This window comes from Natrix helvetica (assembly GCF_964273705.1).
Source record: "Natrix helvetica genome assembly, chromosome: 7".
NCBI classification, from domain to species: Eukaryota; Metazoa; Chordata; class Lepidosauria; order Squamata; family Natricidae; genus Natrix; species Natrix helvetica.
This window is the reverse complement of record NC_138558.1, coordinates 54,225,763-54,239,840: the sequence shown is the minus strand read 5'-3', so window position 1 is coordinate 54,239,840 and position 14,078 is coordinate 54,225,763. Positions and strand designations below refer to the sequence as shown.

At 39.6% G+C, this 14,078-nt stretch overlaps 1 protein-coding gene across 2 annotated transcripts in view; it reads right to left on the bottom strand.

Annotated features, from left to right (window-relative positions):
- Positions 1-316: 316 nt before the first annotated feature.
- The window catches only part of WDR1 (WD repeat domain 1), a 56,053-nt gene continuing 42,291 nt past the window's right edge, over positions 317-14,078 (bottom strand). Inside the window, exons 9-15 of one of the 2 annotated variants that reach the window (XM_081958893.1) lie at positions 8,085-8,172; positions 5,570-5,726; positions 4,509-4,593; positions 3,530-3,640; positions 3,231-3,404; positions 2,406-2,550; positions 317-1,183 (exon numbers count right to left, since the gene is read on the bottom strand). In XM_081958893.1, the coding sequence (XP_081815019.1) occupies positions 1,074-1,183; positions 2,406-2,550; positions 3,231-3,404; positions 3,530-3,640; positions 4,509-4,593; positions 5,570-5,726; positions 8,085-8,172 (870 nt within the window). In that variant the 3' untranslated portion in view covers positions 317-1,073. Of the gene's footprint in view, positions 1,184-2,405; positions 2,551-3,230; positions 3,405-3,529; positions 3,641-4,508; positions 4,597-5,569; positions 5,727-8,084; positions 8,173-14,078 lie in introns of both variants that reach the window. The other variant, XM_081958892.1, reaches the window with a different exon arrangement.

Genomic DNA, 14,078 nt, shown 5'->3' with positions numbered 1-14,078 from the left:
CAATTCAGGACAGGCAATTGTCCTTAGGGCAAAAATTGTCCTTAGGGCAAAACCTTAAGGCAACGAAAGACAGATTCTTATTGAATCTTAGTGAAAATGCTCATGATCCGAACTTTTGAAACATGGAACCAAGTTCCTCTTCATTGAGATCTTAAGGGGGTGTAGGTAGTTATTTGATCAGCAGATTGGACTCCTTGTCCCTTCCAGGTATGTTCTAAAGCTTTACAGAAGAACTGTATTGAGAACATGAATTTCCTAAAGTTATTCGATTTCACTGGGCTTGGGTTGATCTTTGCAAAGAGAAATTCAAAACAAAATAATGATTTGGTTTATTTTAATAATTAACAACAAAAATTTTTTTTTTATGATTAATCCAAGTTCTTTTACATCAACATCTTTCTACTCATGAAAAAAGTATATTTAAAGCTGATCTAGAAGCATTCCTTTTCCAAACAAATCATGATCAAATATTCTCATTTGTGCAAAACAGTAACAAGTGTCAATCTGAAAAAAAAATGCCTTTATCTTAAAAATAACTACAAATTTGCACAGGAAATACCAAAAACTTTATTATGGATGTACCCCCGTCTTTTCTTTTGAAGGAAATCTGAAACCACAGTTTGGGGATTAAGACAAGCCCATATACAGTAGCTGCACATCACAATTCATTTTTGTGGATCACAACAAGCATTCTTATGACTTAGTACAGAAATGTTCTGCAAGTAGAAAAAATGAGAGTTCTCTCATGCTGTACAAGATCAGGTGAATATGTGTTTTACATATAGTATTAAAAATAAGGAACCAAATCAGTTCTATCACCCTGCTAAGGTTGCAAACTCTGGAATGTTCAGCACACAAAAGATTTTTTTAAACTCCAAATATAATTTAAGTGCTTTTCATGTGCAAACCGTTACTGACTAAAGCTTTTCAACAGTTATGTAATTACAGATATAAACACTGCCTGCAAAGATAGTATAATATGCTATAGAATCCAATTATACATTTGCTAAATTTTCAGAAAAAGAAATGCTCTAGTAATCTCTCCTGATGAAGTTATTCTGACTGAAGGCATTTTACTTGTAGGAAATAGACCACTCTTTGACTGAGGCATCGTGTGATGTTGTTACCAAGGTATTTTCATTCAGCCATGCTAAACCGCTAATGTGATGTAACCTGTGTGCATCTTAGCAAAGAGAAAATGAAAGAGAAATGTGAGTAATTACAATCTTGTCCAATGCATTCTGGAAAAAAAAGGTTAGTGATAATATGACTTTCAGTCTGGCTAGCCATATAATTGCTTCCTTGGCTGATACTGTTTGCTCATCTTGCATATCACTGGTGTCAGGCCTGTAATTCTGTTCCTTTTAGGATCTTTGGCCTGCCACATATTTAAAACATATATATATTATGCTGTTTCATTGGTATAGTAGTTGGGAGGGGGGAATAGAAAGGAGTAGGATTGTGGAATGTATTGTTATGGATTTCTTAGAAGCTCAAGGTCGTCTTTTGTCTCCGCACCTCGACACCTGGCCGGAAGAAGAGGGGTGTACATGCCAGCGTGGAAGATGAAGATTGGACCATGTGATTAATTATGGGGTGTGGGGATAGATGATGAACTTTTAACTGGGTGAATTCACCGGATGTACATTAGAGTTGAAATTCAACAGCATAATGCCAACATGCCTGTCTTATTAAATTGGAGTTTTAAGGATCACTTTGCCTTGGACAATGATTTAATTCTGCATGATATTTGGAACACTGACAACTGGTATAAAATGTTGGCTCTGGTACTTAATTGCTTTCCGGAAGCTCTTATGGTTCTTCTCTTTTAACATTAAATAGATTGCAGACTTTCCTTAAATAACATTTGTCATGAAAAGAGCAGGAATTTAATTTGCCAGAAAGCAGCTTCCAAATGAAAAAAGGGAAAAAATTGCTTACAGGAACCGCTATTTAATATCAGGATTAATGACTCATAAAAATGGTAGGAACTCCTTCCTTGGACATTTCAAAGCTGAAACTATATGGCATCTATTATGGATTTCTATGCTGAGGAAGAGCTCTACAAATTGAATGAATAAATGAGTAAACTGAATAGAATGAATGAATGAAAGAATGAATTGCCCCTCCGGTCTCTGAAATTCTACAATTCTTATGGGAAAAGAAACAGGGAAGATAAAAATGCATGCACGCCCCTTCAATTAAGTCTTGTAGAAACAACTGACTTTAGAATTTCCAACTAACTGTGGACAATTTTATTTTCGAATTCTAAAATTTTTCCTGAAAAATACAATTTTCTCTATCAAATAGAATGTTGTCCAGATAAGTAAGATAGACTGCCACACCTTAATTTTCAATCAATTTCAGCATCAATTCTTTCAAAGGAAAAAAAAAGCCTAAATCACCTGGTATTTTGACTCGGGTTTCTGGGTCACTTAGGGTCCACACGTTCACCAACATGTCCATGCCACCAGTAGCAAAGTGCTCATTATCAGGGGACCAGGCAACACAAATTATTTTTGCATGATGGCCATAGAATACATTATGTTCCTATTCAGAAAAAAAAATATTTATACAATATTTTAATCCCCCAAATTAAATTAATTATTTTTATTATTATGGTTTATCACACAATCAGCGAGATGTTCCTACTTGATTTGGCATTGTTGTCTACCTATCGAGTCCTTTCCAAGGACCTGGGATAAGCAGATGTGGATGTTTGATGGTGTTAAAGGTATATTGCAGGATGTAAGCTGTTGGGAGTAAAGCTGCCTTTTGCAATTTCCTGATGATTGATTATTTAATTATTATTCTAATAATTATTTAACTATTTATGTACTTTCATGTTTTAATTACACCAAAGGTATAAGTGAAACCAATATAGTGGAGTAAACAATGCAAGGTTACATTTGATAACTACATTTAAATGGTTATGCATTTTTTTTAAATGGGGGGGGGGAATAGGTTCCAATAACAACATTTGATTTAATCATTTCAACCTATCAATACTTTTGGAAGAACATAGTTCTTCCAAAGTGCATCTTAATTGCCAAAATCATAGGCCAGCAGCCTTTATACTATTAATAAACCTGCTTATGAGGATTGATAGTAAATTAGCAGATGTCACTGCAAACTGATTAGAATTGAGACATGTGGTAGAACGATTATTATGCTTTCTATTTAAGACGTGAAACTAAAAATCAATTGGCGATGATTAACATAGTTCTTACCCCATAGCCATCAGCAACACTGAACACAGTGACTACTTTGTTTGCATCTGTCACAGCCAGGAAAGCTCCATCAGGAGAATATGCCAGGTCAGTTACTGGTCCTTTGGCTTCCAGGACCTTCTCTTCACTTTTTAAAGAAGTTCCATGAATTGCATATAAATGCACTTTCCCATCCTGGAGATACAAACATAACAAGGGTAAGTTTAAGCATGAACCAAAGGAAATGGTGGCTTTTACTGCATTTCTGTATGTATGTCAAAAGCTTGAAAATTATATGATTTCATGAGAAATATTCTTACTGTTCCTCCAACTGCTGCTGTCCCACCTCCAGGGTGAATTGTCACTGCTTCCGGTTCAAAACCAGGGTTATTAATTGCAAGACACTTCTTCTTATCCTTCATCAAAATAATCTATAATTGAAGAAACAAATGCATGAACTTTTTGCCTATAGTTTTTTTTTCTTTCTAACATTTCCCCCCCCTGCAAGTGCAGGGTCCACATTATTTCCAATCAACTGAGCGCTAAACTGTTGCAACAGTTGTCAGGTCTGATCTCATGGTCCAAGAGAGGGACTGGCCCAAAATCACCCAACAAGCTTTCATGCCTGTGTCCTGTGACTAGAACTCATTGTCTCCTGGTTTCTAGCCTGGGCTTAACTCAGAGTTCCCCAACCTTTCCGGCTGTGCAGACAAGCCGGGGGGGGGGGGGGGGGGAGAGAGGGGATGGTTCAATGCGAGTGGCGTGTAAATGCACACGTCACTCACGCAAATGGAGCGGACTTGACCATGCTTGTCTGCTGTTTGTGCAAGTGGGGATGTGTGCATGTGTGCTCTTCCACCATTTCTGCAGCCAATTTCAAAGGGTTTCAATCCTCGATAGTGGGCGATGGCCTGGGGATTGAGGATCCCTGACTTAACCGCTACACTAAACTGGCTCTTGCTCTTTTGCCTAGAGTGCAATGTTCTGATCAGGGATTTCTGCAACAGGATTTTCCCCCTCTGAGTTCAAAACAAGTGCCACATCCCTTTTCCTTCACATGATCATTTCATGTTCATACCTCTTTCCCTTCTCTGTTATTAATTTGTGGTGAGGAACACCCTAAATCACTATTGCTGCATTCTAACAACACCTAACAGCATCTTACTGAATTATATTTTTTACATTTTACACAATACAATGAAATGTCAACTGCCCAGACTACTAAAATCACAAAGCAACAGGATTAAAATAATTGAATCAAAGAATGGACTATGATTTATTTTTTCTGAATTTACTCACTTCTCCAATGCATATGACCACTGCATATCCTCCAGGTCCAACTGCCACACATTTTGGTTGAACATCCATTTTTATAACATCTTGGCTGCTTTAAAAAAATCATAATCTAATTTTCCCAACTGAAGAAATACAAGCAGGTGCATATAATGAAGTATTCAAGCTGCTTTAAAAAAGCAGCCAGAACAACTATGGCACAAGTCTGCAGATGTTATAATGCTTCTGAATATGTTTTAAAGGTTCACTGCCCACTCCAAGCACTACTGACTAGTGGTATCAAAAACCTCTGAAAGATCAAGCATCACCACGACTGTTGCACTCCCCAATCCCAGTCTCTCCAGGGTCATTGTCATATTTATACTGCGTCTTGACTTGAAACCTGACTAAAATGGATCATCAGTTTTCTCCCTAGTTCTCTTCTGCTGCAGCCCCATCACTTTCTCAATCTTTTCTCAAAAAGGAAAGATTTAAGTTGGTTAATAACTGCCCACATATCCTGTGAGGGATAGCAAATCACTGCCTCGTTTAAGGACAGTAGCACCCCCTTATTCAAGGATGCATTTACCAGCATCCTAAACCAGGCCCTTTCACCTTTCATCAACCAAGAAGGACAGGGTTCGCGATTATACTTGGCAGAACCAAGGTTGTAGAGAACCCTGACTACTTCCCTCATGGTTCACCCAGCCGAACTAGACAAGATATAACCAAGATGCATTATTCTTCACCAATTCTGGAACATGAAAACTGGCTTCAGAGTCAATTTACTTTAACATAACAACAATGTAGAGGTTTTTTTCTATTCTTTTAGTCTTAGAAATTTCTTCTTCAATATTAATTGTTTCATTTCAACTTCTAAAATGTGCTTAAATTTGGATAAATACAATTGCTCATTATGTTGTGTTACATGACACGGTAAAAAGGATGCTACTGAAACATTAATCACAGTATGGCAAAAATGTTTATAGATACAGATTTTCATAAACACACGAAATTGTCTAAAAATTGAAATAGATATTTTAATAGTATGATGACAGAAAGAAAATGTGATAGCAGCTTAAAAATACCTGTATTCCTTTTTGTTAATACTAGTATAACGGACAGTATCATCCATACTACAGCTGACCAACTGATCAAAGTCATCCACGGCCATTCGGGAAACTAGATTTGTGTGTCCTTTTCCACTAAATCCACCATTTTCTCCTGTTTCAGAATCCCAATAATGTACAGAAAAAAAATTAAGGAAATTCTCTTCAGGATGAGGAGGAAAAGAAAATCCAAAACCTAATCCATGTAACAAGCTATATCAAACATTCTGCCACATACCATCAAAACATGGCTGCCACAAAGCTAGGGACAGTCAAAATACCTAAGACTGTGCTGGCGCGGAGAAAGTGAATGGTGTGCGAACTGGGTGAGAAAATACTTTTAACTGCAACCCAAGAAAACCAAGGGGAATATATATTTAGAGATATTTGTTAAAGCAGCGACCAGGCACCTAGGAAAATACCCAAATCTAAGAAGAAGAAGAAAATATTTTTTAAAAATATTTTAGAAATTTGGATTTTCAAAGACAAAAGAGGTGATGTGGAGAAGGCATTTTAAATGCTGGAATTACAACCCCAAACTCCTGTCTTATTATTACTGCTCATTTATTGGATTTACAATTTAAAATAACTGAAACTGGGTTTTTTTTTAAACAACATAGCAGAGAGGCTGGAGTAGACTGAAATGAGAGTGCCACCTTCTGATAAAAGATGAACTAAGCAACTTTGGAAATAAATACTTAAAAAGTCTGAAAATATTTTTGGATAGGCTTCTACCTCAAGACTATTGGAGATTTAAATAAAAGACTTTTGAATATTACTAAACGTATAAAAGTGACTTAAAGAGAGTGGAAAACTCCCTGATGTATCAAAATTGAATAGATTGTGTATTGTATGAAATACTTAAAACTGTGATTTGGAAATCGTGTAAGCTAAACGGAATGGAGCTGTCTCAAAGCATTAAGGATCACATGGACCAAATGTTTGATTGCAAAAATCAAAGATTGGAAAATATAATGCAAGAGATAATGAGCAAAAATTTGGACAATGAGGGAAGAATAGAGTTATCAGAAGTGGAAGAGAAAGCAGAATTGGGAAGTCAACATGATGAAGACAATAACAAGAAAGAGATGCCACTAAAATTTATAACAGTTAAGAAATTAAAATAGGAGGGAAATATTGTAAAAGTTTTAAAGAGGGAATGGGAGAAACAGGAATAGCTAGGGAAAAGAGAAGGGGCATGAAATAGATAGTTTTGAAACTAGACAGTGGGAAAGGTTAGATTATATAATCAGAATATAGATTTTGTAATAAGATTAAAAACTTGGAAATGGGCAAGAGATGATGGAAAGAGGGGTAAAAAGAGTTAAAAAATATTTTTGAATATACATTAATAATGTATACCATTAGTAGAATTATATAGGTTGGAAAATTATTTTGCAAATTAGATAGATTGAATTTGTATGAGGGTACTATTAAATATGTATATGTATAAAATGTGATTAGCAGTGAAAAGCTAGAATTAAATAATTTGAGATCAGACAAAGAAAGAAGATACTTTAATGAAATCATGTATTAGTAGTAGAATTATAAGGATTGAAGGATTGGAAAGAATATGAATATGAATAGATGTACATTACATGCGTGAATGATTGTGACTGGTACTAGGAGTGTATATTGAAATACTGGATAATGAAAGAAGGAAGGATCACATCTTTGAATATTAGAGTGATATGAGAGGGGAAAGAAAAAAAGGGCTAAAATAGAGGTAGAAATAAGAGACGAATAATAGTAAAAACAGACACTAAAGTGTTATAAGAGAAAGTTTAGAACTGAAGGATAGTAAAAGTTATGTGTTAACAAAGTGAAAAATGAAAATGAAATGTAATTATTAGGAATAATAGTATGTTTATTTATATTGAAATGTATGATACACAGATATCACACCATCCATGCAATGAGATGTATAAAATAAAAAACTTGGGAAAAAAAGTTCTGCCATATACATTTAGACAGTCAACAATAAACGCCTAAACTATGTAAATGATGATGATTATTCTCCCAAGGTTTTAAGAAATCAATGCTGATATCAGCACTGTAAACCCTAATGGAACATGTCAAGTCAGACACTTTTTTGTTAAGAAGGACTTTCATAAATTCAAATTCCTTTTTTAAAAATGCATTGTTATGCAAAGTGCTGGAGGGTTGATGAAAATTTGGATCTTGGGAGAGAAAGTCACTTGAAGTTTGAGAAGCTAGGAATGCTGCATGGAGGAAGAGGTTCTATGCTAACTTTTATTCAATTCAAATAGAATAATTTCAAATTATATTGAATGTAGCAGTCTTTCTTACAAAAAAGGATTAGACAACTTTAAGGTTTCCATTCAGCAATTCAAATAAGCATGAACAGCTCTAGTATATCCTGTTTGTTAATAATATCTCAGTAATAGCAGAGAAGACAGAAAAATAATAATGAAAAAATAGCTCTTTGGCCACCTCAGGTTAGCATAAAAACTGTTAATCACTTAAAGGATATTAATATGTCCATCATGGCTTCCAGAGTATATATAGGATTTATTTCCGTTTTTATGCACTGTAAGACACTGTATTGATTTGCTGTGACCCTGCAAGAAAGTAGATATAATTATTACAAAAGCCACGTTTCTCCTTTTTTTTTAAAAAACAAAACCATTTACTTATACTTCTTCACATCAAAAACTAGAGGTTTAGATCCAATGGAGCAGGAATAGCTCCCATATTCCCAGCAAAACTACCTGGTATTTTCTTAGAAAAGGGATTTCTAAGCTTCAGCTACTTTAGTGATAGCCAAAGAGAAGCTTATATACTATCGGAAAAACTATCTGCCCAACTTTTCTTTCACTTGAATATTGACTACTGAAAAAATAAGGTAACTATATCTTATTATATGCCCAAGACTTTCTTTTTGCCGCTGTAACCTTCCAAAACATTAAAACGTTCACAGGATTCCCTCAACAGCCTACACTTCTTATGAAAAATCCCTTTTCAGACATTTCAGATCAAAACACTGTGATGCTTACAGGCAGTGGTGGAATTCAGCCGATTCACACTGGTTCGAGAGAATCAGTAGTTAACTTTCTGAGCAGTTTGGTGAACTGGCTGTTGAAAAAAACCCAACAGCCTTTTGTTTTTCCTAATTTACTGGGTTAATCCTGTCAGGAAGGCAGGAAGGAGGCATTTTGGTGTGCCTCTCTGTGCTGTTTCTAGCCTAATTCTGCTTATCTTTATTGCCCTGCTTAAGTGTTTCCTGAAACTGCCTTTGCAGTTAAGCCTTGTTACATTGTATCAGCTATTACTTTGTATAGCCTGAGCAGCTTCTCTGGAGTTTTTTTTTCTTTCTTTGCTGGTACTTTTATTCTGGCGCTTGATTTTCTTAAAGGGGAAGAGTTGTTTTAACCTTTTTGCACTGTTTTAGTGGTTCCCGGCACTGTCCTTTTGGGGTGTACTTTCAACACAGCTGAACCACTCCTTGCCTCCTCTGTCCCCAATTAAGGGTGGAGAGAGTGATCACTGGGCTCTTTCTTTCCTGAATCTGTAGTCTTCTCTAAATGGAGCAGTCCGGCTAGTCTTTGGCTTGTTATTAATAAAAGAGCTTCAGAAGGTCTCTCTCCACCACACACACACACACACACACACACACACACAGACGGGAAAGCGATGAGGATGCCTGATCGAGTTAAACAATGGCTAAGAGGTAGGATGAAAGCTTGCGCACTCTGTCTGATTTTTTTATTGCCTTTCTGGGGGCATGTGATCTTTTTCTTAAATCTGGATGGTTTCCTTAGGATATCTTGTGAGGTGAAACCAGCCGGGATCTTTAAATGGTGCAAATGGAGCTAAGCCTTGCTTCTCCTGGGTGGGAAAGGATGCCTTGTCAGTTCACTGAGCACAGGAGTCTTTTGTCTATGGAGATTCTTCAATCATTCAGGTCATGGTTGTTCCAAAGGTGACTTTTTTCAAGAGACAACTGGACTTTCTTGGTTTCCAGAAAGTCCAGTTGCCTCCTGAAAAAGCACCTTTGGGACAGGAGGCGCTTGCATTGCTTCGGAGTGGGCAAGGAACATGATTACTCACTGATAATAAGTGAATCTACCTTCCAATTTGTTTTAGTTTGCTCTCATGATAATATGGCATAATAACATGGCACCAATTGTTGAATGTTAGCACCCACCTCTCTCCTAAAACATTTCCTTCAGCAAGGTCTGAACAAAGGCAGAATGGGGTTAGCCCTCACGCAAGATGTTAATTTGTCTCTTTAGCTTGACATTTTGTAGTATGCCCATCCACTTTCTGGAGAACTTAAAATGACCTCTCTGCTAAAGGGTTTCACTTTATGAGCAAGAATAACTTGGCTGTTGATAGTTATCCTTGTATTTTAACTATTTTAATTCCTCAATGTGCTCTGGCAACCTGCCTGATTTGTAACTCTGGGTTGCAGGTATTGCTGGTGAAAAGGAAGGTATTCAGACAGAATGGTTTGGGTTTCCATGACGACTGTGAGTCATTGATCTTCAGTGTGTATTCCCCCATTTCTAATCTAATGAATGGTATTTAGGGCAGCTTTTTGCAAGCAAAGAAGCTTTTTTGTATTTTTGTACAGGTAATCCTTGACTTACAACAGTTCATTTAGCGACCATTCAAACTTACAAGGGCACTGAAAAAAGTGACATGATCATTTTTCACACTTATGACTGTTGCAGCCTTCCCCACGGTCCTGTGATCAAAATTCAGATGTTGACAACTGTCTCACATTTATGACGATTGTAACCTCCCAGGGTCTTGTGATCCCCTTTTGCAACCTTCTGACAAGCAAAGTCAACGGGGAGGCCAGACTCACTTAACAGCCATGTTACTAACTTAACAACTGCAATGATTCACTTAACAAACATGGCTAGAAAAGTCATGAAATGAGGGGAAATTCACTTAATACATTTCTCACTTAGCAACATAAATTTTGGGCTCAATTGTGGTCGTAATTCAAGGCGAGGCTGGGCGAGGCGAAGCTAGGAGTGACAAGGAGTGGCTGAGAGGGGAGGGATGGAGGCGTTGCTGGGTGTGGCGAGGAGGCAGGGCAAGGCGAGGCAGTCTTCAATGTGATGCCAAGTTGGCCACACCCACCCAATCACGCCTACCCAGACAGTCATTAGGTTGTTAAATTATTTGAATCCCACCACTGGTTACAGGATTATGATAACTACAGACACATCACTTCCTGGATATAGACTGTTTCAACTCCTTTCCTTGGCACAGTGCTATAGGAAATTGCATGCCAAAACAAGTAGATACAGCGACGTATTTTCCTTCATCAATCTGCTGAACAAGTAATCCCCATGGTCCTGTCTAGTGTCTATAGATACGTACCCATGTAGTATGGCTGTAGGATTATCACTTATCTTTCTTATTAGCTTCTTTACTCCCCCCTCTTATTGGTATTATGATGATTCTGTTGTTTTGCCTATATACTGAGAGCTTCTGTAGCACAGACAAATTCCTTGTTGGCCAAATAAAGCCATTCTATTCCATATTCCTATTCCGTATTCTTATTCTATTCCATATTCCTATTCTTATTCTGGAGCAAATAACAGCGTAATCCAAGATTATATGTTTTTCTCAGAGAAGCTTGCAGCTCAAGTAGAAGCCAGAATATTAAGTTTAATATAATTCATATGGAGCACAGAAAAACTAGGCAAGGGATGTTTTCCTCTTTCGGATGAAGCTAGAGAAAAGGTAAGGTGGCTTGTTCTGTAAAGCAGGAGAGAAAAAGGACAAGTAACTTCACTCAGAGTGCTACTACTACTATCTCTCTCACTAAGGAAAAATCAGACCTGCTGAAGGATAAACACCTTCAAAGTCTCTCAACTGTGTAAGGGCAGCAGTGCCTCCTTTCATCTGGCTGTTCTCTATCTGGGCTTTGAGACATTTTATTTTGGCCCTTGGATGCTACCTCTCCCTTCGAGGAAGAAACAGGGAGGAAGAGAGGGTGCTGAACAGAGGCAGTTGGGGCAGAATTGCCAAGGAATTGGTAAAAGTGATGTGGGAAAAATGAATTTGTAGTAGAGAAGTTGGTATTAAGTGTTCTGGGCTGGAAGACTAAAAAAGCTAAAAACTGAATGATCAATATGAGGTCTAGATGACTGAGGATTGTGTGACAAGAAAAGTAAAAATCCCAGGCAAGGAGTACTCTGGAGACAGCTTTTTCTACCCTCTATGGCAGGGGTGTCAAACTCAATTTCATTGAGGGCCACATCAGGATTGTGGTTGACCTCGGGGGTGGTGGGGGGGTGGCCAGCTCAACATCAACATCATTCATGTCGGGGGCATCTGTGGTGGCCCAGGCAGGGTTGGGGGGATCCATTGTCTCCAGTGGAGCAAGGTGAGATGAATGAGCACCAAATCCTTGTCCACCAGAGGAACCTCACTGTCCGTCTCAGGCCATACAGAGGACCCCTGGACAGCACCGCAGATTGCCTGGAGCACTGGGCAGTGGAGGGAAAGCACCCAGCCCGGCCCTCTAACTTCCAGGGCACTGGAACCCCAGAGCCCAGTCCACCTAACCCCGCTTCCCCGGGGATGTGCCTGGCTGCGCTTGCCTCCTCAAGGCTGCTGCTGCTATGTTTGCTCTGCTTGGGTAGGTTGCTCATGTTGTATGCGGGAGGCAAAGTATGTGGGTCAGAAGGAGGCCCACTCCCTCTCCATGTGAGGAGACTTTGTACCCAAAGCATTCTCAGCAATAAGATGGGAGAGCACCAGGAGAGATCAGGAGGACGGGACAAGGGGATGGTGAAAGGGCAGCAGGGCTGCTTGTGGCCAAGTGCTAAGGCAGGACTTCCCTCAGACCCTGACTCCCTCTCATTATAATCTTCCTCTCTCCTTCCTTCCTTAATTTTTTCTTCCCTTTTCATTTTTTCTTTCTTTTTCCTTCCCCTTTTTCCCCTTCCTTGCTCTCTTCCCATCTTCCCTTCTTTTTTCTTTTTCTTTCCTCTTTCTCCTTTCCCGTCCCATCTCGGATGCTCAAATGGAAAAGGAGAAACATTTCTCGATGCATCCTAGCCTTGTGATCAAATGCCACTTTTGCTAGTAGTTTGTGGCCAGTTAAAAGACCCCCTCCCTGCCTCATTTCCTTCCTTCCTTCCTTCCTTCCTTCCTTCCTTCCTTCCTTCCTTCCTTCCTTCCTTCCTTTCCTTTTTTAAGCTGCCAGAGGCTTCCCATTTTGACCACACCCCCATCATTGCCTCAGCATGGCCATCAGCTCACTTCTCCCAATCCGCGCAAGTGTTTGCGCCAGTGGTGTGTTCCGGATCCCATTGCAACTGGTATGTTGCAATGGGGTCCGGCATCCACGATGTGGATGCATGCGTACCAGTGGTGGGTTTCTGCCAGTTCTCACTGGCTCTGGAGAACCGGTTGGTGAAGTTTAGCGATCCGGTGAGAGGAGGTTTGACCGGTGGACCCGGAAGTAACTTCCGGAACGCCGGCCCCGGCCCTGTCATTCGCTCGCCCTGGCTGCCCCGTTGCAGCTCTCTCACTCCCCCGCCTGTCCGCGAATGGGAGAGATAAGGAGGGATGGGAACTTCTTGCAGCCTTCCACAGGACTGAGGGCTAACAAAAAGAAATGTCTACCTGAAAGCAACTGTAAAAGCAGTGAAAGCAATTCCAAAATAACAGCTTTCATTAATTTGCAGCCTGCCATCACAGAAGTTTGTTTGAGTGTGTGTGTGTGTGTGCACGCAGGGGGAGAAGGGGAGGTGTCTCATCCCTTGCAGCCCCATGCCCTCAACCTTCTGCAATGGTAGACTGCAAATTCACGGTCCTTGAGTTTGATACTTCTGCTCTATTGGATTTCTTATTTCTGTCCAGCCAAACACAATTCCCTGTGGTTTTCTGTGGCCTCCATTCCAAATGTTAGCCACATCAAACTAATTTTAAGACCTGGTCAAGGAAAAGAAAAGTGCTATTGTTTAGGAAGTATTCTCTGGATCCTAAAAGGGTCTGTATGTGAACATGTGATGCTCTAGAGCAGGAGTGTCAAACTGGATTTCTTCGAGGGCTGGATCATCATTGTAGTTCTCCATGGGCTGCGGGGGGGGGGGGGAGAGATAGGATAGATGCCTCCTGCAGCACTTTGCTGACCAAAACGGGGCATGGGGGGCCCTAATCCCCCCCATTTTGGCTGCCAGAGGCAACGCAGGCCACTCTTTTGTTATTTCCAGGCCAGCCTCGCAGGCCAGATTTAAGCACACCGTGGGCCAGATCCAACCCGCGGCCCATGAATTTGACACCTCGTCAGCCTCTGTTTCGCTATTTGCTTTCGGCTGCCAGTGAAACGGGGAGGGGGGGCTGGTATTTGGGAGGGGAAGCTTTAGTACAGGAGAGATTGTAAAGTGGGAGTTTTGGTTTCACCGTCTACTGCGCATGCTGGAGATTAGCGCTTGGTGTCGGTCAAGGCCAACCGTCTGCATACCTACCTGATGATGCTCCTTGAAGATGGAAC